Source organism: Ambystoma mexicanum, chromosome 6q, assembly GCF_040938575.1.
Source record: "Ambystoma mexicanum isolate Mex_15411 chromosome 6q, UKY_AmexF1_1, whole genome shotgun sequence".
Classification (NCBI taxonomy): domain Eukaryota; kingdom Metazoa; phylum Chordata; class Amphibia; order Caudata; family Ambystomatidae; genus Ambystoma; species Ambystoma mexicanum.
In genome coordinates this window covers 616,475,111-616,500,565 of record NC_090937.1, presented here as the reverse complement: position 1 = coordinate 616,500,565, position 25,455 = coordinate 616,475,111, and the positions used below count along the sequence as shown (strand labels likewise).

The window sequence follows — 25,455 nt, the reverse complement described above, 5'->3', positions numbered from 1 at the left end:
GTGTGGACCAGACAAGGGTGGGAGCCCCCAGGGAGGGGCAGCCTAATGACCAGGAAGGGTTCAAGGGGAAGAAGGGACACAGCAGTAATAGTGTGGAGCCAAGAATGGGGTATTCTTATTCCATTTTTCTCACAGTGCTTAACGAAAGGTTCTGCCTTCAGATGATCTGAAAAGGAGTGAGTCTGGCCGTCCACTATCACCTTTAAAATATCTGGGTAAACCATACAGTACTTCAGATTTTTATCCCTACCCAGAAGTTTAGATGTTATGAAGGGTTTGCATTGGTCCATCACAGACTTACTAACGCCATTGAAGGGCGTTATTTCTATATTCAGCCTCTCCCCAGGTGACCTCTCTCAGCGCTTTAGCTTTTCTAAGGACCATCTCCTTTTATGGAAAGTGCAGACATGTGATAATAAATGCCCTTGGACCTTGTCCCTCAGCTGGTCTAGAGACCAGGGTATGATGAGCTTTCCTATTTTTAGGTCAATCCATATGATGCAACCATTTATTTATTTTATTTTTGCATTTATTAAGCGCACTAAGACCTGAGTCATCAAGGCACTGGTTACAACGTAAACAATACTTAACATAGCATTTTCTAATCAGCGTGCAGTCAATTGGTACAGTACCATGAAATTCAGTTCGTATTCGCCTGGAGGGTTGTTCAATCTGAGCCCTCTGTAAAAAGAAGATTCTTGAGATGTTTCCTGAAGCACCAATAGGATTAATCTGTTCTTGGTGAGAGTAATAGGGAGTTCCAATTCTTAGAGACGATGACAGGGAAGCTTTGACCTGCGGATCATTTTTGGTTGAAGTTAGGGATGGTGAGTCGGTGGGCATAGAAAGAACGAGTGGACCTGGCTGTATGAGCTTTGTTAGCTTTTGAGAAACATATAGCGGGTCGGTGCATGAAAGGCATTTGTGTGTAATGGCCAAGGTCTTGAAGATCAATATTTCCTAGATTGGGAGCCAGTGGGCATTCTTCCTTGCAGCTGAGATATGGGTTTGCTTAGGGATGTTCATCTGACTTGCCCGGCAACAGGTGCATAAAGAAGACAACACTTTTACTGACATGTTCTGAACTCCCAAATAGCACTGATATTAAACGTGTTAATTCGTTCCTTATTTCATAAACTACCTCCTACCAGAGGGTGCCATAGATTTGGTTCATATGGTACAATAGTATGTATCCATCTTCAGGGTAAAATCATTCAAATACTTGCATGTTTAAGGAGTGACTAAGTGCCCATGCCCTCTTTTTGTCATTGTTTTGGACACACAGAAGCCAGATTTAATTATGAATGTGTTTCTTTTTTAGGCAGGCAATTTTAATGACTGGAAAAAGGGTTTCAACCCTCTGAGGAGATTGTGCCACACTTGCCAACTCGTGAGGCCTCTTCGTTCTAAGCACTGCCGTGTCACCAAGAGATGTGTGGCTTGCTTTGATCACTACTGCCCGTACCTCTACAATAACGTTGGCTACAGAAACAGGTACCAGAACCCTCTACGATTTGCAATATATTACCACAGTTCAAAAATAGAAACAAAATGTTTTTTTTCTAAATTATAACATGTAACCAGACACTAAGATAAAGGAACCTAAAGGTATATAGTGAATTGCGTATTTGAATGTTACGTGATGTTGTTTCCATTAAAATAAATCCCTTTTACAGCAAACAAAGAAGATCTGCATGTTTATCATTGGTTTGTCTCATTTGGCTCCTCATGATGTCTCTCAATGTATACCATAAAAAAGCAACATGAAACCAGGAAAATGTTTGCTGTCTGCTAGCTTAAGATGCATTGCATTGTGCTCGCTACAGTGACTGCATCATAATTGAGTAATTTCTTGCTCAACTTGTGGTGGGGACCCCTGATTTTCATTGATCTTCTTGTTGAGAAACAAGTAATGAAATACCCTTACAAAATCAAACTGTGAAAAAAACATTTAAGGGATGACAAAAGGTGGGTTGAAAATCCTTACTGCGCACCCCCAAAAAGCACTATTCTCACACCAAGTAAATTGGGGAGCATTTTCCATCACATGGTGATCAGCAAACAGCAACTTGCTTATTATTTTAGAAACAAATATGATTTGTGTTCATAACAATCAATTTATTTCCCCCAGTTGATTTTATTGTAAAGAATTAGTTTTAAAAGAAAACTGATACACACAGGGCTTTTGGATTTGATGTCTAACAGGTAGTCAGGTATACTTGGTTATAGCCATGATGAAGTTCTTGGCAAATACTGAAGCTGCTTTGAGTAACTCTGCTTCTGTTGGATCCTAAAGTTTCATTTTAAACTATTAACACACTTTAATAAAAAACATTTAAAAAAGTGTTTTGCTTTTTTGTTAGGGTGACATTATATTTTATAAAATGTGGGGGGAGTATTCGGATTGTGTCAGTGAAATCATTTTGTTATAGGGCAAATTAAATTGGACCAGTCTCATTAAAGATCCAGATGGTGAATTTTTTATGGACATCACCCAAGAATACTGAAATCAATATAAATCAAGCCCCTGCCTCTAAACTCCTCTTCCCCCACTTCCCAGGCGCATGGATGCAGATGATATCTGGTATCCAGGAAGACAGATGAAAATACTCTGCAACAGATGACCAAATAATGTTTTTACTGGCGTCAGTTACACCCTTTGTAAATTATTTCTGCTTCTAACCATAGCTTCCACCTAATCAAAGTATGAACAACCTTAACTACTGTCGGAATATTAGCGTATGTTTGCACCTAACTCACAGAAAAAGGACCACTTACACCCCGAATTGGTGGTCTGGCTTGCCATATCTTGTTACAGAGTAACTTATTCTATAATGTTAGATGGGAACTTTTAAAAACTTTTCTCACTCCAGAATATTTTCCACACTTCCCACACATTCTCTTACACTTTCATTCACTTTTACACCTCACATCCAACACTTACACCTGGAGCTTTCAGTTACAGCTTATGTGTTCACAAAGTTGGTATGACAACTCTGAAATGAACTTTTCTCACTCCAGAATATTTTCCACACTTCCCACACATTCTCTTACACTTTCATTCACTTTTACACCTCACATCCAACACTTACACCTGGAGCTTTCAGTTACAGCTTATGTGTTCACAAAGTTGGTATGACAACTCTGAAATGTTATTAACACACATAAAGTTACACTACCCTTTCATGCATTCCTTTTGACAAACCTGAAACCTGGGAATGAAATATTTTGTTGGTCTTGAAGTGACTTTAGCATGTCTAAGTTATTCATTTGTGTTTTATTTACTTGCCATAGAAAAGTCACAAACGTTTTTTTTGTAAATCATCCTTAAATCCTTTTGTGAAATCAGAGTATCTGTAACTCACCAATAGCTGAACAGGCCGGGGCGTTGCTTTCCCTCGAATCCGCAGATAAGAGGGAGCTGCTCCAGATAATAGTTCAGCTCAAGCTGTGTGTTTCCAATTAAGGATACACTCAGAACCAAGCCTCCTGAACTTGAGGATCTCTTTTAGGCAATATAACCCTCTGCTGAAGTAACAGACAGAGTGATGGATTGCTCAAAAGAGCGGAGATACCCACACCGCTATGACAAAGCTGTAAGGAAAGAAAGGAACACGTTAGATGATCAAACAAAAAGAAATGTAACAAAACCCCTGTTTTAGATGTTATCTACCTCTAATGCCCAGAGATGGAAGATTAAAGGAATGTTACTCAGAATAACCACCAGCTAAGGGAAAGTAGACACAAAAGAATATGGTTACCCAGGCCTCCCTAAGGTAAATGCAGAGGAAATTGGACACCTAAATGTTTCTTATCCAAGGGAAGGCAGGAATGGTACCAGAGGAAGAGGAAACAACGTTAGGAGACAATAACAAACAGGATGGTTAGTACAGGGAAGTACCCCGGACGGCAACGGCACGCAACTAGAGTCGGGGTGGTGCACCAAGCAGGAAAGCGTCCAATGTGCACTAGGTTTCCAGAGAGGTGAACAAACAAGCAGTTCTACAATTGAAATGGTCTCTATGAATATCCAAATCTGGGTTTTTAGAGAATGTTCAGCAGCAGGGAGTGGGCTGTTAGAACTCCAGCCAGCACGATTGGTATGCTGTTATGTGGACACACCACGGGAGACTGCAGCGGATGGATCCCCAGAACAGAGGAGATGAGATCCGAGGGTAGCTGCAGGAGTAAGGAAAATCCGGTAAGGAGACCGGTTCCGGTTCGCCAAATTCGAGGGAAAGATGAGTAGAATTGTCAGAAGGAATTCCAAGGTTCGATACACAAAAAACTAGTAATCCGATAAAGTAGGTAAGAAAACGCCAGTTAGAAGCAGCGTCTTCACCCGCGAGGAGCGTTATAACTGTTTTGCCGATGGGCGGACCCTGACCTGCCGCGATCACCTGGTTTGACACGTGACATGGTACGGAGCCACGCGAAGTGTCCCCCGCGTCTCCACGGCAACCTACAGCGCTGAAGAAACGAAAGTGTGCTCTGCCTGCCGGAATCAGAACAAGCCTTGCGGGAGCGGGATCGATATGTTACAGTATCCGCCCCCAAAGGCCAGGACAAACACCTGGCAGCATGGAATGCCCGCAGTAACACGGGCGAGTGGATATTGCACAACGGCTCCCAGGTTCGGTCCTCAGGCCCATACCCCTTCCAATCCACCAAATAGAACGGCCTGCCCCTGGACCATCGAATGTCTAGGATAGCCGAGACCTCAAATTCCTCCTCCCCATCAACAAGGATAGGGGCAGGCCGACGCAACAATCGAGTGCCAGCAAGGTATGGCTTCACAAGCGAAACATTAAATACTGGATGGATTCGCCATGAGGAGGGCAAGGATAGACGAACTGCAGCAGGATTGACAACAGACAAAATAGGGTAAAGACCTACAAACTTGGGAAGCAAAAGCCTCTTACCAGGTATCTTCAGATTTCGCGTAGATAACCATACCTTCATGCCAGGCAGGTAAGTTGGGGCTGGGGACCTGTGCGCATCCGCATACTTTTTAGCCCTAGATTGGGCATGAAGAAGATGAAAACGCACATCCCGATGAACCTGGTCCAAATCCCTTACACAAGAAACAGCAGCAGGATTGTCAGTAGGCAAAGATGGGTCAAGTGGCAAAGACCTAGGGTGAAAACCATGCAAGGCGTAAAAAAGAGACAAACCAGCAGCCGAGTGCAAAGAATTATTGTACGCGAACTCGGCTTTGGGCAAGGCAGTGAGCCAGGTGCATTGGAATTGTAGGCATAAACACCGTAAGTACTGTTCCATAGTTGAATTAAGACGTTCTGTCTGTCCATCTGTCTGTGGGTGGAAGGCAGACGAAAACCTGTCTTCTATTTTAAGAGATGAGGTAAGCGCCTTCCAAAATTTGTAGGTGAACTGAGGTCCCCTGTCCGACACAATGACAGACGGCAGTCCAAAAAGTATGAACACATGAGCAGCAAAGAGCGTGGCCAAAATGGGAGCGGACAGCAGTCCGGAACAAGGAACAAAGATGGCATACTTGGTAAAGTAGTCGATCACCACCCGGATGGTGTCGAATCCGTTAATTGCAGGCAATTCCACCACAACATCCATGGACAGCATCTGCCACGGTTTATATGGAACCGGAAGTGGTTGAAGAAGGCCCATGGGTTTAGTCCTTGACTGCTTGCACTGGGCACAAACGGCACAGGTAGAGATGTAGTCCAAGACATCGCAAGACATTGATGGTCACCATGACCAACGCCGAAGCGAATCCAGTGTCTTCTGATGGCCCGGGTGTGCGGCTACAACCGAATCGTGAGCCCATTGCAAAGCATGCAGCCGAGCTGGACCAGACGGCACAAAAACACAGCCCTGAATGAATGGCAAACCATCATGTGTAACGAGATTAATGGAGGCAACCTCCGCTGGATCAGTATTTACCCAATTCGTGATGATGGACCACAATGACGGTTGGATGGAACACCCACAAACAACGTTGTCTGGCAAGAGAGGACCAGCGTCTGTTCTTGGAAATTGGACCATTGCAGTTTGTCTTGACAAGGCATCTGCGGGGGCGTGAAGACGGGCTGGTCGGTAGGTGATGACAAAGTTGAATTGAGAGAAAAACAAGTGCCACCGTGCCTGACGGGCAGTGAGACATTTCATGGATTTGAAAGCAAGGAGACTTCTGTGATCAGAATAAACAGTGACAACATGTCTGGCCCCCAGAAGATGGTGTCTCCATTCCATGAAGGCGTCTTTGATGGCCAATAAGTCCCTTTCCGTGATAGGATAATTTCTTTAAAAACTGGACAGTTTGCGGGAGTAGAAAGCAACAGTATGTGTCTCTCCAGACTGTGGACAAGACTGGGACAACACAGCACCGAGGGCATAACCCGAGGCGTCAGCCTCCACAATGAATGGCAATTCCGGATTGGGATGTTGCAAAACCGGGGCCGAAGTAAAAGCCTCCTTTAACTGATCAAAAGCCGTTTGAGTAGCAGGGGTCCAAAGGAATGTAGTTTTGGAACTAGTCAAAGCCGTAAGTGGTGTAGAAATGGACGAAAAGGAATGTATAAACCGGCGGTAAAAGTTAGCAAACCCTAGAAAGAATTGTAGTGTTTTCACCGATGTAGGAATGGGCCATTCCAATACGGCCTTTACCTTGGAGGAACTCATCCTGATGCCTTTGTCAGTGATATCAAATCCCAGGAATTCCACTTTTGTGGTATGGAACACACACTTTTCGGCTTTAACATACAGGTGGTTATCCCTCAATCTTTGTAGAACATTCGAGACATGTTGTACATGTTCATGCATGGACTCAGAATAGATGAGAATATCGTCAAGATAGACTATCACATATTGATCTTGTATGTCATGAAATATGTCGTTTATGAACGTCTGGAATGTAGCCGGAGCGTTGCAAAGACCGAACGGCATCACCAGGTATTCGAAAAGTCCAAAACGTGTTTTGAATGCCGTTTTCCATTCATCCCCACGTCGAATACAGACCAAATTGTAGGCGCCTCACAAATCGAGTTTGGTGAATATTTTAGAATTACCCAATTGGTCAACCAGGACGGAAATAAGAGATAATGGGTACTGGTTTTTTACCGTTACTTCATTCAACGCCCGGTAGTCGATGCATGGACGTAAATCGCCCTCTTTTTTGGGCACAAAGAATAACGGAGAGGCCGCAGGTGATTTGGAGGGACGTATAAATCCCATGGCAAGGGTCTTATCAAGATACTCCTTCAATACGCGGTCTTCCTTCAAAGACAGAGAATACACACGACCTGAAGGAATTTTAGCTCCAGGAACAAGATCTATGGGACAGTCATAAATCCTGTGGGGAGGCAAGGACTCTGCTCTTCCCTTATCAAAAACGTCGTGGTACTTGGCATATTCACTAGGAATAGTCGAAACCGATGTGAGCATAACTGCCCCTATGCATGCAGGTATGGCGGAAAGCATCTGACTAGGAACCTCAGACACGATACCAGAAACCGAAAAACAGGTATTGTTGCCAAAGGAAGAGGGAAACTGAATTGAACCCAAGACCCAGTCTATTACAGGATTATGTAATTGTAGCCAAGGGATGCCAAGGATGACTTTGTATGCCGGGGCTGTGATAACATCAAAGGTGATCTCTTCAGAATGACCCTCCAATGTGCACATGGAGATGGGAACAGTTTGTTGAGTAACCAGACCAGAAATCAATGCAGAACTATCAACTGCACTGACGGACTCAGGGTATGTCTTATTTACCAGCTCTACCCCGGAGGTCATAGCAAACTGTCGATCAATATAATTTCCTGTGGCCCCTGAGTTTATGATCGCCGTAACGGGAAACGGTAAACCTGCAGCCACTGTAAACGAAACAGACAAACAAATTAGACCTGTCTGTGGTTGAAGGCGAGAGTCCAAAGCTAGCCTTCCCGACGTAGGGACTCCAACTACTGTCGGGATTTGGCATTTCCCGCCTTCTTCTTGGGTTTCTTGGTACATTCAGGAAGAAGATGTTCAGATGAGCCACAATACATACATAGATTATGACTACGGCGATACTCCCTCTGTGCAGGAGTAAGAGGCCCCGGAATGGCTCCTATTTGCATAGGTTCAGGTGTAGGGACAACTGCCATAGGGACCTCTGAAAGCAGAGGAACAACGTTGGGTCTTTTCTCTCCCTTCCGTTCTGTCTTGCGAGCGTCTATTTGGAGCACCATATCCAAGAGTTCCCCGAATGCAGTTGGGACGATAGGTACTGTGGATAGGGTGTCTTTCAACTCTTCTGAAAGGCTCTGGTAAAAAACTGCAGATTTCTTTTCTTCAGGCCAGTCAGTTTCAGCTGCTAGTTGATTGAAACAGGCTAGATAAGCCAGTAGGGAAGAAGTGCCTTATCTTAGTTTGAGTAGCTCCAGGTTTGAGGCTTGGGAGAAATACCGAGTGTCAAAGACTCTACTCATGGCGGTTAATAGTGCATCACAATTGTATAGCACATGGCTGTTGGCCTCCAAAAGTGGATTAGCCCAGGCAGCAGCGGTACCTCCCAAATGGGATAAGATGAACGCAGCCTTAGTGGTAGAAGTGGGGAAAGAAGTGGGTCGACACAAGAAATGTAGTTTGCATTGGTTAACGAATGTCCTATACTGTTTTGGGTCGCCCAAAAAACGTTCAGGTGGGGCCAAAGGGAATTGTGCTGAAAGCACTATTGGAGTGGCCTCTTGCCTGGTCGGGGAAACCCGGAACCAGATGCGGTAGCCCCCGATGCCTCCGCCCCTTGTTGCCCAGATTCAACCAAGGAGTGGATAGCATCAATGCGCTGTTGGAAATGATCCTTCATGGAAGACATTTCAGCCCTTAGATCAGCAACTACTTGTAACATCTGAGTCATTGCTTACGTAGGATCCATGGCTTCTAATTCTGTAACTCACCAATAGCTGAACAGGCCGGGGCGTTGCTCGACCTCGAATCCGCAGATAAGAGGGAGCTGCTCCAGATAATAGTTCAGCTCAAGCTGTGTGTTTCCAATTAAGGATACACTCAGAACTGAGCCTCCTCAACTTGAGGATCTCTTTTAGGCAATATAACCCTCTGCTGAAGTAACAGACAGAGTGATGGATTGCTCAAAAGAGCGGAGATACCCACACCGCTATGACAAGGCTGTAATGAAAGAAAGGAACACGTTAGATGATCGAACAAAAAGAAACGTAACAAAACCCCTGTTTTAGATGTTATCTACCTGTAATGCCCAGATATGGAACATTAAAGGAATGTTTCTCAGAATAACCACCAGCTAAGGGAAAGTAGACACAAAAGAATATGGTTACCCAGGCCTCCCTAAGGTAAATGCAGAGGAAATTGGACACCTAAATGTTTCTTACCCAAGGGAAGGCAGGAATGGTACCAGAGGAAGAGGAAACAACTTTAGGAGAAAATAATAAACAGGATTGTTAGTACAGGGAAGTACCCTGGACGGCAACGGCACGCAACTAGAGTCAGGGTGGTGCACCAAGCAGGATAGCGTCCAATGTGCACTAGGTTTCCAGAGAGGTGAACAAACAAGCAGTTCCACAATTGAAATGGTCTCTATGAATATCCAAATCTGGGTTTTTAGAGAATGTTCAGCAGCAGGGAGTGGGCTGTTAGAACTCCAGCCAGCACGATTGGTATGCTGTTATGTGGACACACCACGGGAGACTGCAGCAGATGGATCCCCAGAACAGAGGAGATGGGATCCGAGGGTAGCTGCAGGAGTAAGGAAAACCCGGTAAGGAGACTGGTTCCGGTTTGCCAAATTCGAGGAAAAGACGAGTAGAATTTTCAGAAGGAATTCCAAGGTTCGATACACAAAAAAACTAGTAATCCGATAAAGTAGATAAGAAAACGCCAATTAGAAGCAGCGTCTTCACCCGCGAGGAGCGTTATAACAGTTTTGCCGGTGGGCAGTCCCTGACCTGCCGCGATCACCTGGTTTGACACGTGACATGGTACGGAGCCACGCAAAGCATCCCCCGCGTCTCCACGGCAACCTCCAGCGCTGAAGAAACAAAAGTGTGCTCTGCCTGCCGGAATCAGAACACGCCTTGCGGGAGGGGGATCGATATGTTACAGTATCTTACTTATTCCATGAGTAAATCAAATGTAGACTTGAGAATCAGACCCTGTATCTTTAACTTATTGAGTGCCTGTTGAAGAGGTTGACACCCTGGAAATAATCCATGTATGTAACAGTCATCTAAGTGTCACATGCACTTTCAGCTGTCACTTTACCCAGCTGTTTAAGTACTGCAGCAATTTCCTGGAATTAAAACTTGAGTCTCAAAATGGAGTTCACCAATTTTTTTGTTTAATGTTGTCAGGTGGCCATGCATTCTTGTCTTTGCCCTTTGCATAGCCACACTTCTCACTGTTTCCTTTAGGAACAACATGGACAATGCCTTAAAAACCCGACAGGTTATCTCAGTCTCTTTGGGATTATGGATTTGGTCTTTAATCCTAAAATGTTCCTCGGCTCATTCTCAGATTGAGGAAACCTTGCCTCCAAGTCCCATGCTTTTATTTTACTGATGGCTTCTTAAGACTCAAGTATCTGAAGAATTTGGCCTCCAATTTCCAGCTTTCTATGGAACAGTGGCTGCGTTTTTTCTCAGTTTCAAGGAACTTTGCCTCCAAGTGCCAGAGTTCAGTGTTACTTAGTTGCTTCTCAATCTCGAGTGTCTGTAGGAACATTGTCTCCAGATTGCAGTTTCCTAGCTTACTCAGTTTCTCAGTTGGATCTATGAATGGTTACTCAAGACCCAGCATGGAGCATTTCACCCTTTAGTCACTACTTGTACAGCAAACACCTGGCCAGAGGCATGCCATTCAGGGATGCCCCAACAAAACTCTTTCTCTAGCTAACCAATACCATGATATCTTGCAATAAACTAGATACATCTGCTCACTTAAAGCAATATTAGCAACCATGCTACCACTAGATGCCCTGTATTTTGCATATGACATACATGTATTATAATCTATAGCTATACTATGTGTCGAATAGAGTGGTGAATGATGAAGGCATTGGAACTGCTCATTGTCCTATCTAGGCAAAATATTCTGGAACACTTGTAAGGAATATGAGGGTGTCCGCACTTGATTCTCCAAAATATCCTCCCCCCAGGTGGCCAGGGAAAGGCCATCGCTTTTACATCCTGGCCCTGGGGGTGGGTGTACTAGGGAGAATCACCTGGGAAGAGGATACTTGGGGAGTGTAGATGGAGTGTAGATGAGGCACCCTTGGGTGGGATACGGTATCCCCAATTTCCCTTTCATCAGGAATTAAATGTCCCCCAGGCTTTTATGGGATATGACCAATCCCATCCCTATTCTGTTAGAAAACCATCTCCCCATTTATACCACTACGGTATTGAGATGAGGATGTGGATGAGACCACATAGAAATTTACATTCATCCTTTATTAACTCAGACATACACAAACAGCACTCTGCTATTGAGACGAGGAAGAGGGAAGCTGAGTACTGAGACCGTTGTGAAATCAATGCAAATGGCTTGTACCTGAAGTCAAAAGGGCGGTATAAATGGCCCGCTGAGGTGAGGCTAAGGGGATCATGATTTCCTGGGAGATCGCCTGTGGAATTCCTGCAGATGGAGGTGCCGGAGGTGAAGGCAGGGATACACCGGGAACAGCAGCAGCCACGAAAGACCGACCAAAGCGGAGAAGGGCACACGAAGACAGCATACCCAGTGAGTCAAGTGAGGCTGAGTGACTCTGGTATGCTGTGGTTCGAGCCACGTGGCAAAGGAAGGTCAAAGTGCTCGCGAGTGAGCGAAAGGCAATGGGATTGCCGGTTAAAATGTAAAACACAGATGACTACGATAGAGTTTGTGAATACCGAACTGTGTAGAAATTGAAGGGAAGGGCCAGGAAAACAACAAACTTTATATTGAGTGAAAAGCTTGTGAACAGGGTGCAAATTCCCAGCAGATGAGTGAAGTTATGTTGTTTTGAGATGAATGAACTTCAATTTTGAATACCGAAACAAATGAAAGTAGTAATGAGTGAACGCCACATGAGCGCAAAGCAGAGAAAAGCGTTCCCTGATACAAAGGAACTATGAATCATGGAAACTAAAGAAAGCAAGCATTGGTAATGAACATAAAAAACTGTGAATTGTACAAGCTGAGAAAAGCAAGCATTGGCAAGAGCCATAAGGAAATAAGGAACTGTACAAAATGGAAAGTAAGTTAAAACTGTGGCAAGCTGTGAGAAAGTTTTAATAATACAACAAATGAATGGTGGCAAAACAAGTGTTGATAAAGGGCTGCAAGAATATAAGTCCAATATCACTGTTGGGCTGCAGCAGTGGTGGTGCAACTGTGGAAAAGAAGCCAATCAGGTGTGCCGGTTGCGTGACCTGTAATGGGTGGACCATGTAGTCCGACAACTGCGCCTAGATCAAATACACCCCGTTAAAGAGAAGCCACTTGAATCATCTATAAGTTTATGGTTGAATATCCAGAGAAGCTGGTACATTGTGAACTTAAAGAGTTGAACTTTATGATATTGATGAAAGAGCCAAAGGCCTGAAAGCTCGGAAGTATCCTGAGGAATTGGGTTGTTGTGAAAACAGTGAGAGACTTGAAAGCTTGGGGAAGGGTACCCCTTGTGATCGTTAGTGAACTATATACAATCCTGGGGAAGGTGGAACCCCTTTACGACCAAGAGCTGGAAGAAGCTCTGAATTTTTATTAGAACACTTTTTCATTTTGACATCCCTACACAGTTTAAACAAATAGATGTGAGGGCAAGTATAGGTTTTGGACATAGACAGACATTTACTTTGGATTTCTTGGCACAGACTATCATTAGTTTCGGCTAGGTAGGAAAATCCCACCTTAGCATAGGGCAAGATAGGCCTTACACCAACCTCTTCGAAATTTTAATAAAAGTGGGTACCCCAAACTTTCCTCAGTTGTCTGTATCTACTTCCTGATGCCTTCACAAATGGTGTCAGGAGTGGGATGCAGCTCAACTGACACATGTTGGGAAACCCTAAAGTTTGAGAAGTTGAGTTCCAAAGCATCAGACCCCTCAGTAGCCATAGAAGGCGCTATTGGGTTTGACATTTGTGGTAGTAGGGAAGAAGTCATTCCCCCAGGTGAAAGAAAGTTAATGACCACAGGTCTGGTTTTGATTCCACCACCACATAAATACATCAGACTGGCTCCCAAGTTGGGGTTAGCATGGAGATTTGGGATTGATGTATTGGCCAGGTGATAGAGCTGCACTTCAGGGGAGACATAAAGGTGTTACTTCAGAATCACAGGAAAGATCCCTTTCAGGTTCACCAAGGGGACACAATTCCACAAGTAGTGATTGAGAGGGGAATGTTTCCTTGGGTAAAGAAAGAGGTCGGAAAGAGAGGTGACAGAGCAGGACACCCATGGCTTTGGGGAAGCTGACAAACCTCATGACAACCCATAAAAACCTGAGCCCAAAAAGTCATGGAGGAAGAACCGGAAAATCTTCCTGACCTAGCCTTTGCCCAAAGAAACGACCCGTTGTTAGCAGAAGCCTTCCTATCATTCTAGAGAGAGAGTGGGTTGTGAGAAAGGAAGAACCTTTTTCTTTTTGAATCATGGACTGTTGTATAGCGGGGACACCACTCCAGATGGCCTGGCTAGAACACAGCTAGTTATACCCAGGAACCATAAACAGGTGTTCCTGGAGATAGCTCACTCTCACCTAACGGGCAGTCATTTAGGTCAAACCAAGGCACAGGCCCACATTTTTAACACATTTTATTGGCCCGGGATTCATGCTGATGTTAAGACCTTTATACAGTCCTATGAAAAAACGAATGAGCAAGGTCAGGTCAATTTCTGCTGAAGAGTAACCACTGCTACACCCTGAGTGGGTGACCCCTTGTGTGGGTGGTCACAGAATTCTCATGAAACTGTTCTTCTGCACAAAAGGGTTTTATTTTGAAGTGCAGTGGTGAAGTAATACACTGGTATTTTTCAAAAAACATAGGACTTTCACATTTGAGGACATACAAAGTGTAATACCTAAGTACGAATGATCAAGTAGTCAATATTTGAGACATCTACTTGTACAGTTTGTTCATTCTCTATAGGTTCCTTGGGAAGGAAGCTTAGAGAATTCAGTGGAATCATAAACAGGTGGGGGGCCCATAGAGTGTGGGCACAATCAAGAGTTGAACAACAACATATAATACATGTCAACACGACAGTGTTTTGGCCATTTTGCATGGAGCTAGGTGAACTCTAATGGTGTAGGCCTTCATCAGGACAGGAGTGTCTTTACGAGTGGAGGGTCCTATATGGTCGAATCCGAGGAGCTTAGTGGCTCAGATTAAGAGGTGGAAGGATCCACTTCTTTAGGATGCAGTCGTCATCTTGTCAACAGGCGCGGTCACTTCTATTGTCCCCAGAGGCTTGTGCTGCACAGAGGTTTACTAGAGAAGGGGAGGTGGCCCTGATTCCAGACTCGTTGCAAATTCGCTCTCCTAACGGGGTGTTGTGCCCTAGTGGCAGCGGTAATCAGGGGCACTCCTCTTCTAAAGGATGAGCACTGTGACTCGGACACCCCACAACCTCCCTAAATGCAGTGCTGTGCTAGCGATGTCAGAATTGGATTGTCCGAAATTCGGGCATCCGTACGCCTACACCTAGAACACCTTTCTGTTCTGTCATTTTGGGTATGGGGTAGTCAGCAATAGCCTGGGATGTGGGTTTTCTGACAAACGGACATCTTCAAATTAGGGTTGATGTGCCATGGTGACCAGAAGACAGACTGCTGCCATGTAGCTGCCATTTGTTAATTGTATTCCTCAAGGGTGACAAAAGGTCCATTGGGTATTCAGGATAGTTCACACAGAGAAAGGCTACGGATGTCTCACACAACCATGTAACAGTACATGCCAGCAGAGGTGCAATGATATGCACAGATAAGCCTCCACTTGACAAAATCCATTCAGTATTTACACAAACATTGAAGGTTGGGTCTATAATCTTTCTCAAAACTTTTGTCCACATTCGTCAAATAGCAACAAAGTTATAAGCCATCCAAAAACTGCTTTTCCCCAACCCTGTAATGCAGAAATAGGTACAGATTTCCTAGGACATCTTAAGTGTCTGCGAACACCACAGTACTGCCCCAGGACATCTGGAGTGTTCGCAGACTTTCAGGGGGTGAAACAACCCATTTTTTGGCTTCTTATGGCCATATCCAATCCAATCCTCATCCCCCCCACATCCCCAGAGATTGTTGCTGAGTTTGACAGTTGAAATACAGATTTTTAAAAATGTTTTCACTGCGCTGTCCGCAAATCCAAGATGGCGAGCGTTTCAGGAAAATCAACGCATTTCACGTTTTCCCACCAGCCAATCAGCGAACGCGTCCCAATGTCCACGGACCACGCAAAAGTCTGTGAATTTTCTGGCCAATCAGAGGCCAGTCCGCAGACAGAACAGCCAATCAGAGGCTAGTCCGCGGGCAGAACAGGGAAGTGAGTTCACGGAGCGGACATAGATATCACTAATTTTTTTGCCTTACGTTTTGGTTGTTTAAAAAAAAACTACTGGATAGATGTACACCAAATTAACAAAAGCATGCTTTTGGGAAAAGGCCGCCGCTCCTGCTGCAAATTTGGTGGAAATCCGTCCAGCGGTTTGGGCTGTAGGCGGGAGCAAAGTTTCTTCCCATTATGTCTATGGGAAAAAAAACAAAATTTGGGACCCCCCTATAACTTTGCCCCCCCTTGACCAAACCTCACCAAACGTTGCAAAATTCAGAGTGGGCCATATACTTTTTTTTGCAAAGTTTGGTGAGGATTCGTCCAGGCGGAGCGAAGTTATAAGCCACCCAAAAAGTGCTCTTCCTAAAGGCTTAGCAATTTAACCATAAGTACATGGCCGCTACCTCAGGCCATGCAATGGGCAGTGCTCTTGTAAAGATTTATTGTAAGATATATTGCGGGTCGTCTTTGTACACAGTTACTGTAGCACGTTATTTCTATTCATCAACATTAAATACAAATGTAAACACTTAAAAAAGTTAATTAAATATGCAAACAAACTTTTTTAAGGACAGGTTTATGTGGGGGGAATGTGGTTGCTCAATTTCTTTTTATTTTACTTTTTACACATGATACATTGGCCCTCATTACAACTCAGGCGTTAAGGGTTAACGCCACCGTTAACCCTTAACGCCTGATTCCCACCTTAACGCCTGCTTTTTGCAGGCGTTAAGTTCCATGGTGCTAAGGCACCTTGGTGCTAATTACGGCACCGTAATTTACGGTGCCGTAATTAGCGCCTTCCCCACTCCCATTATGCCCTATGGGGCAAAAATGGGAATGGGGAAGGGAAAATGGGAAATGGGGATTTACCGCCCCACTCACCTTGTAATGGGGCGGTAAATCCGCCATCCACCATGGTGTAAACGTAGTTTACACCATGGTGGTAAAGTTGGTGCACTTAGCACCTCAGTTGTAATGAGGGCCATTGTTTTCATTAGCCAAATTGTTTGTATTATTAATGTCAATTATGTATGGAATAACAAAACCCGTAATATTCAAGGAATAAACCTCTGTTGCCGGACGTTAAGGTGAGCAATGCATTGCAACAAAACCTATGAAATTCAAGGAAAAAATGTTATTTGCAGGGACGTTAAGGTGAGAACTTAATGCAACAAAACCCCTAAAATTCAGCTAAAGCCACCTGAACTTTGTGCCCCCTGTTGCGCAGCCTATGAGGATAATGAAGACATCACAGTTCACATCACGGATGATATCACTAATTACGTTACTACAGTAACTGGCATTTAGCATGACCTTCAGCCATTGTCAGTGTGCATGGCCAAATATATTTTAACACATGAATGGGTACTAGTCATGGCCTTCAGTTATGGACAGTGATCACAAGCTTCACCCATGTTCACTGAATATTTTAAAACACTAACAGGCTACCAACCATACATTTTGACCTTTACCAGTGGATACAGCTTTCAACTGTGTCTACTTTATATTATTTACACTGATCAGGCACTAGCAATGAACTTTAGCACAATCCTGGCCAGTGACCACAATCTTTGGCTGTGCCCACTATATATTCTAACATATAAATGGGCCACTCGCCATGGCCTTTGACCTTGAGCAGTTTGTACATCTTTTGGCCATGTCCACTGTGTATTTTAAAATAATAACATGCAATAAGCAATGGTCTTGGGCCGTGCCCACTATGTATTATACAACACTAACCAGGCACTAGCTATGGTCTTCAAAACAAAACTAGCCAGTGGCCACAGCCTTTGGCTGTGCCGACTGTATAGTCTAATATATTCATGGAAACTAGCTATGGCCTTTAGCCGTGGCCACTGACTACACTGACTACAGCGTTCAACGATGCCCATTGTATATTTTAAAAACAGTGAAGGGCTACTTGGCATGGCTTTTTGTTAGGGAGAATTCTCTGTTTAGGCTGAATTTCCTAACCTAGTGAGTCCCCAGCAGCTTTGCTGGATTTTTGGGGCTTATTTTTTTCTCCTGCCAAGAGTGAGAATCTTTTACCCTCACTCTTGGGCATGATTTGAGTGTGTTTCTTGAATCTAGATGTGTTAATGGGCTATGGGGTCTTTTACTCCATAGGGCTTCATGTGTTTTTGTGATGTGTGTTACACAGCACCCTCAGTGCTGTGACACAGGGGTGTCATAGTGACCCCCCAATATAGACTCCATACCCTGGGACTGACTACTGTCTCCCAGGGCATGTAAAGTCACCAATGACTTTACTAGTCTTAAATTCTGAACAGAAACAGTACAAACCATCATATTGTGGATGTACTGGCTGGGGCAATTCGATCGCCCCAGGGTCTGTTAGTCGAGGGGGCACGTCTCCGTCCCCCCTGATCGAGTTTTGGCTGGTGGCAGTGGATACTACTTTTTATATTCAACCGCGAATATTTTCCTATGGGATTTCCCATTGTTTTAGGCTACTATCTTTATTTAATTATTTACGGTAGCCTCGAACATACCGCCGGTTTATTTAATTAATATTAATTCTCCGGTTGGTATTTTTTGCCAAAACTTGATTCTAAAATGGTGTTTGTGTTCTCTTCTGTGACTCAAACCCAAGTCGAGCCCTTTGTTCCACTTTTTGGCGGGCTTCTCCACAGAAGCCCTCCAAAGTGGTGCCACTCTGTCTGGGGTACTTAGGAGGGGTGGAGGGGAATTTAGGCACCCTGGACTGAGTTGCCTAGGCAACTCAAGTCGCACTCCATCCTGATTGGCCCAAGTGGTGAGCCGGCCGGCTCACCACTTAGCATGTTTGAGTGACAGCTAGGCTGAGTGAATGGGGGGTTGCTGCATAAAAGCAGGGCTTTGGGGACTGGAACTTCAGTCTCACCACTTTTTTCCCAACGACAGAGGAGATCTCCCGCCGGAGAGTCTTCTTCCTTTGACTGGTGGGGATAACCAGTTTCACCGTCTTTTTGCCTTCCCGACGTACCTCGTGGCCGCCTTGCCTGTGCCAAGCACCCCGGCAACCGGGATACCACGTTTTAGCACGACCGCGAAACAAAGGTACCACCTTTAACCGGAAAACTCTGCGCCTGGTTTCTTCCCTGGCAGTGCAACGACCTTCATCTTTCCTCCAAGTCGAGATCTTCTCTTCCCCTGGACAACGACGCGACTTGCACCCACTGCCAGGAACAATTGCCACCGCTGGAGGATCCTTCCCACTTAAGGTACCGTGTCCCGCCTGGCTTCCCTTGCTACCGACTGTACGGGGTAGATTTAGCCCCCGGCTTGCGAACCTGGGTTAGCCAGGGACACCCTGGCTAAACTTTCCTAAGCCTCTCTAAACTCTTTTTGAACCCTCTGCAAGACTTTCTAAGCCTAGTGTAACTGTGTGATCTTGGGCGCATTTGTGCTCTGCTCTCTCTAAGAGTGGGCCCAGCCGTTGGACTTTGGCTTACCAGTGACTTTTGCTCTTCTGCCTTGCTAACAGTGTTCCTGAATCTTAGAGTGGTGTACCTTTCCATATTCTGTCTTTTTCCCTCCCTTTCTCACAAACCTATTGGAGTGCCATCTAGTTAAGCGCTCACCTCTGTATGAAAATAAGTGGTGTTTTACAGTGACTTATCTGATAAGGAAAAAGGGGTGTATATATTACAATAGTAACTGTGTTTAGAATATTTTACAACAAGAGTGCTGGAGTGTTTCAAACAGTGTGTTTTTAAATAAATAATTATATACTTTGATACCAAAGCTCTGGTCAGTGTTTGCTTGTATTGTTGTATCGGAGTGCCTATTGTGTATACTTTGCATACTGCCTAACTCTTCTTGAGGGAAGTCTGACTGCTCAGCCACAGCTACCAGGTAAATCTGGGTGGTACAGACTGCTACCAAGTGGGTTTACTGCCAACACCTGTAGTCTTAAATCTTTTGCAGTGGTCCCTAAGGGAACTGCACAGGTTTCTGCCTAACACTGGTGTACAGCGGTGGGATTTGTATTGCGTATACACTTTAGAGTGCTTTAGGATACCTTAGTACAACTAACCACAGAGCTTAGCACTGAAAAAGTAATCTTTCTAACATGTCAACTATGGAAACTTATAGTCAAGAGTCCCTTGCTACAAAAACTGCTGATTGTTTAAGAGTATTATGTACGCATAAGAACCTCCTGACTAAAGGCAAGAAAATGGAATTAATAGAAAGGTTGTTAGCTAACCAAAGTCTGGATGATGGTTCTGAGGAACCTACCATGACAGAAAATGTAGATAATAGTATAGAAATTGATATTGATCACAATGTTGATAATCTTGAGGAAGAGTCAGAAGAGGAGGGTGAGGCTGCTGTGACTGTCCCCCCTAGGCCTCTGTCTGCTCTACCTGCTGTACCTACTGGGCCTTTGCCAAGTCCCACACTTAGTCCTCAATATCTTGAATTAGAGAAAATTAAACTTGAACTAGAGTTCAAGAGACTTAATACTCTGGCTGAACAGAGACATCAGGAAATGAGTCAAGAACTAAGGCTAAGGGAAATGGAGCTCAAGCATGAGCTAGAAATGAAGAAATTATCTGTCGAAAACGCTTCTCTCTCTGGCTCCTCTAAAAGTTCCAGTCCTAAAAGACCCCGGATGCCTAAATAATTGGTTGGTATGTATGAGCCTAAGTTGGATGTGTTGGATTGGTTGTCTCTGTTTGAATATAATCATGGGCTCCAGAACATCACAGGACATGACTTACTCCCCTGGTTGTTCTCTAGGCTTCCCCCTGTTGCAACTGATGTGGTAATGGAGTTGGGGGAGGAGGATAGGAAAGAGTATGAATGTGTGAAACTAGCTCTGATAGCTAGATTTGGGAAGACCCCTTCCCAGTATCTTAAGAGGTTTAGAACCCTCAAAAAGCATGATGGTACCCCTTGGGCTACTTGGGTGAGTGAAGGGTTGAAAAACTTAGAAGGATGGATTAAGGGTTACAAAGTGAACACTTATGAAGGTCTGAAGAATCTTTTTATGTTGGAGTCAATTTATGATGCCTGCTCTCCTGAGCTCAGACAGCACTTGGCTGATTCAAAGGAATTAGATTCCCGAAAGCTAGCTAAGGCTGCTGACTTGTGGGTTGCCAACAGGGCCACTCACAAGGATTCAGGGGTCACTCCGAAAAAGGATGAGGGAAAGCAGCCACCTAAAGTGAATCCAGAGAATTCTAATACCTCCCATACCAAAGAGGGCCACAAACAATAAAATAACCAGGGTAAACCCCAGGGTAAACTGAATCAGGCTATTATACCTTCTGTTCAACAACCAGAAGGAGGTCAGCACGAGCCGCCCTTTCAGAGAACATTTGGACAATGCTATATCTGTAAGGCTACTGACCATATCAAAGGGGGTCCCAGATGCAAGGGGAAACCTGCAGGGATCAGCACAGTCTCCTTAGCCTTCACTCCTGAGGATGAAGTACAGATGGCTAGTGCCCACTTTGAACTCTTTGCTGAAGAACCCTTGGGTCATCAAGCAACTGTAAACTCAGAGCCTATGGGTCTGGTTAGTCCCCAGAATAGGGTTGTGTATAACTCCCTACCTGTTAACTCTAAGGTGTATTATGTGGACAGTGTTCTTGTCAATGGCCAGGATACCCCTGCCAGGAGAGACACTGGGGCCAGCATAAGAGTAGTGGATGAAAGCTTCTTTCAACCTGAGGATGTGGCAAGAGCACCCAAAGGTCCCACTAAGATGTCTGAAGGCCCTGTCCAGATGGTTCCTATTCTACCAGCCCTCATTCAGTGTAACAACATGACAGTGAGGATCCCTGTCTGTGTTCAGACTGAGGTACCTGGGAAAGTCCTGTTGGGGAATGACCTGAGAACTCTAGGAGTATTGTCACATACCCCCAGGCCTCCCAGTATGGAGAACCAGAACCTAACCAAATTGGCTAGAGAGGCCACCTTAAGGGACCACTCTAAGCTTGTGGGAACCTCTACTGAGACCCCCACTACAAGCCCTGGTGTTAGTAAGTTGACCTCTAACCCAGGCACATTTCAGGCTAGTACATTAGGGAAATGGGAGCCCCAACCAAGCTCCATCATTGTTCCCCCAGTTTCAGAGTCTGTGACTCCCCCTGCTTCTGAGGAAGAGGTGGATAGACCTACTGGGCCCTTACCTAGGCCTAAGAGAATGGGTAATTCTCAATGCTGGTGGAAAACCAGGAAAGAAAAGTCTAAGGCCAAAAACCTTCAGACTGTTGGACCTTCTACTGAAGACCCCAACTCAAAACCTAGTAGTAGGGGGGAAACTCCTAAAGTAGGTAAGGTTAGATCTAAGAGGAAGGGGAAGCAGGTACATTGCCTAACCCCAACCCCTCCAACCAAGAGGCCTAAGACCCAACCTGCTCCCACAAGAGAGGTGGTGAGGAACCTTGGAGGCCCCTCTAGATCTAAGGGAATCCTTCATAAGGACCCCTTGAAAAAGCCTAACACAGGTTCAGAAGTTGTACCAACTTTAAAAAGACTGATGTTCCTCAAAGGGTTTGTAGGTCATATAGCTTACAAAGGAAATCCTTTGATTGGGCCATAGAACATAGGTCAAGGAGTCACCATCAAAATGCTGATGGACTCTCTAGGATGTATGTCATCGACTAGAGGTATGAGGTTCATCCAGGAGTGGATTAAACCCTCCTGTCCCTTAGTCTGGGGGGGGGGGGCGAGTGTTAGGGAGAATTCTCTGTTTAGGCTGAATTTCCTAATCTAGTGAGTCCCCCAGCAGCTTTGCTGGATTTTTGGGGTTTATTTTATTCTCCTGCCAAGAGTGAGACTCTTTTACCCTCACTCTTGGGTATGATTTGAGTGTGTTTCTTGAATCTAGATATGTTTAATGGGCTATGGGGTCTTTTACTCCATAGGGCTTCATGTGTTTTTGTGATGTGTGTTACACAGCACCCTCAGTGCTGTGACACAGGGGTGTCATAGTGACCCCCCAGTATAGACTCCATACCCTGGGACTGACTACTGTCTCCCAGGGCATGTAAAGTCACCATTGACTTTACTAGTCTTAAATTCTGAACAGAACCAGTACAAACCATCATATTGTGGATGTACTGGCTGGGGCAATTCGATCGCCCCAAGGTTCTATTAGTCGAGGGGGAACGTCTCCGTCCCCCCTGATCGAGTTTTGGCTGGTGGCAGTGGATACTACTTTTTATATTCAACCGCAAATATTTTCCTATGGGATTTCACATTGTTTTAGGCTACTATCTTTATTTAATTATTTACGGTAGCCTCGAACATAACGCCGGTTTATTTAATTAATATTAATTCTCCGGTTGGTATTTTTTGCCAAAACTTGATTATAAAATGGCGTTTGTGTTCTCTTCTGTGACTCCAACCCAAGTCGAGCCCTTTGTTCCACTTTTTGGCAGGCTTCTCCACAGAAGCCCTCCAAAGTGGTGCCACTCTGTCTGGGGTACTTAGGAGGGGTGGAGGGGAATTTAGGCACCCTGGACTGAGTTGCCTAGACAACTCAAGTCGCACTCCATCCTGATTGGCCCAAGTGGTGAGCCGGACGGCTCACCACTTAGCATGTTTGAGTGACAGCTAGGCTGAGTGAATGGGGGTTTGCTGCATAAAAGCAGGGCTTTGGGAACTGGAACTTCAGAAGTCGCCACAGGACCTAAGAATCCCATGAGGGAGAAGCCGAGCCGACCTGCCACGACACCACCACCGGTGGAGCCCTGCTGGACCGTCTCACCACTTTTCCCAACGACAGAGCAGATCTCCCGCCGGAGAGTCTTCTTCCTTTGACTGGTGGGGATAACCAGTTTCACCGTCTTTTCACCTTCCCAACGTACCTCGTGGCCGCCATGCCTGCGCCAAGCACCCCAGTAACCGGGATACCAAGTTTTACCACGACGGAGAAACAAAGGTACCACCTTTAACCGGAAAACTCTGCGGCTGGTTTCTTCCCTGGTAGTGCAACGACCTTCATCTTTCCTCCAAGTCGAGATCTTCTCTTCCCCTGGACGATGACGCAACTTGCACCCACTACCAGGAACAACTGCCACCGCTGGAGGATCCTTCCCACTTGAGGTACCGTGTCGCGCCTGGCTTCCCTTGCTACCGACTGTACGGGGTAGATTTAGCCCTCGGCTTTCGAACCTGGGTTAGCCTGGGACACCCTGGCTAAACTTTCCTAAGCCTCTCTAAACTCTTTTTGAACCCTCTGCAAGACTTTCTAAGCCTAGTGTAACTGTGTGATCTTGGGCACATTTGTGCTCTGCTCTCTCTAAGAGTGGGCCCAGCCGTTGGACTTTGGCTCACCAGTGACTTTTGCTCTTCTGCCTTGCTAACAGTGTTCCTGAATCTTAGAGTGGTGTACCTTTCCATATTCTGTCTTTTTCCCTCCCTTTCTCACAAACTTATTGGAGTGCCATCTAGTTAAGCGCTCACCTCTGTATGAAAATAAGTGTTGTTTTACAGTGACTTATCTGATAAGGAAAAAGGGGTGTATATATTACAATAGTAACTGTGTTTAGAATATTTTACAACAAGAGTGCTGGAGTGTTTCAAACAGTGTGTTTTTAAATAAATAATTATATACTTTGATACCAAAGCTCTGGTCAGTGTTTGCTTGTATTGTTGTATCGGAGTGCCTATTGTGTATACTTTGCATACTGCCTAACACTTCTTGAGGGAAGTCTGACTTCTCAGCCACAGCTACCAGGTAAATCTGGGTGGTACAGACTGCTACCAAGTGGGTTTACTGCCAACACCTGTAGTCTTAAATTGTTTGCAGTGGTCCCTAAGGGAACTGCACAGGTTTCTGCCTAACACTTTTAACCATGCACACTGGTATTTTTGAACACTAACCGACCAGCGCTATGGCCACCACCGCTTTGGCCTTTGGTGCTGGCCAGTGACCCCAGCATTTGTCATGGCCAAGTCCACGGCCTAAATTGTTATTAAGGTAATCGAAGTTTTCATGAGCTAACTTATAAATGATGTTTTGTCTAATTCCATTATTGAGTAATCAGTTATATACAATTTAATTAGTGTTGTCACCAGTGATGGCAATGTTTTAGGGAACACGTGCACCCCACACTCTCCAAATGAGAAACAGATATGCATAACTGCATGCTAATGGAGGAGCGGGCATATAAATCCCGGGGTTGTCTCCAAAATGTGGGAATTGATGGGGAAAGTGGGTTGCTAGCGGTTAAATCGTGGGAGCTTGTAGATTGGGATTTGTGCCTTTCTTTAGGAATTGGACGCAATTTTGTCCAAGATGTAGGTTACTAATGACTGTTCTGGCTATTTTGTCTCACCTATGTTTTTATTGTTGTTATTTTGTTTTGTGTTAAAATTCAATAAAAATAAATATTTTAAAAAGTGCATAAGCCCATAAAAAGCATATCAGTACCACAGATGGTGGCTCTGCCTAGTAACAGTGATAAATATCAATATCATGGATGTACAGGCCTGGAATTATGCACTTTGGCCTACCTGGCTCGAGGTTAAGTTATTAGCAGTCCAGCCCTCCGCCCCAAAAGTGGTATTTACTGCTATATTGAAAATCATTTCAATGGCCCTCATTACAAGTCAGGCATTAAGGGTTTAACGGCGCCGTCGGCGCCGTTAACCCTTAACGCCTGATTCACACTTTAACGCCTGCTTTTTGCAGGCGTTAAAGTCCAAGGTGCTAAGCGACCTTGGTGCTAATTATGGCACAGTAATTTATGGTGCCGTAATTAGCGCCTTCCCCATCCCCATTATGCCCTGTGGGGCAAAATGGGAATGGGGAAGGGCAAATGGTGAATGGGGAATTACCGCCCCACTCACCTTGGAATGGGGCGGTAATTCCGCCATCCACCATGGAGGAATCCGGCATGGACCATGGTGCTAATAGCACCATGGTCCACCGCCTGACTTGTAATGAGGGCCAATGACAGGC

At 44.9% G+C, this 25,455-nt stretch overlaps 1 protein-coding gene across 2 annotated transcripts in view; it reads left to right on the top strand.

Moving 5' to 3' along the window:
• The window catches only part of LOC138516180 (uncharacterized), a 341,043-nt gene that overhangs the window by 269,700 nt on the left and 45,888 nt on the right, over positions 1–25,455 (top strand). For both annotated transcript variants that reach the window (XM_069631112.1, XM_069631113.1), the window contains one exon: positions 1,322–1,494. In XM_069631112.1, coding sequence (XP_069487213.1) covers positions 1,322–1,494 — 173 coding nt within the window. The remainder of the gene's footprint in view (positions 1–1,321; positions 1,495–25,455) is intronic.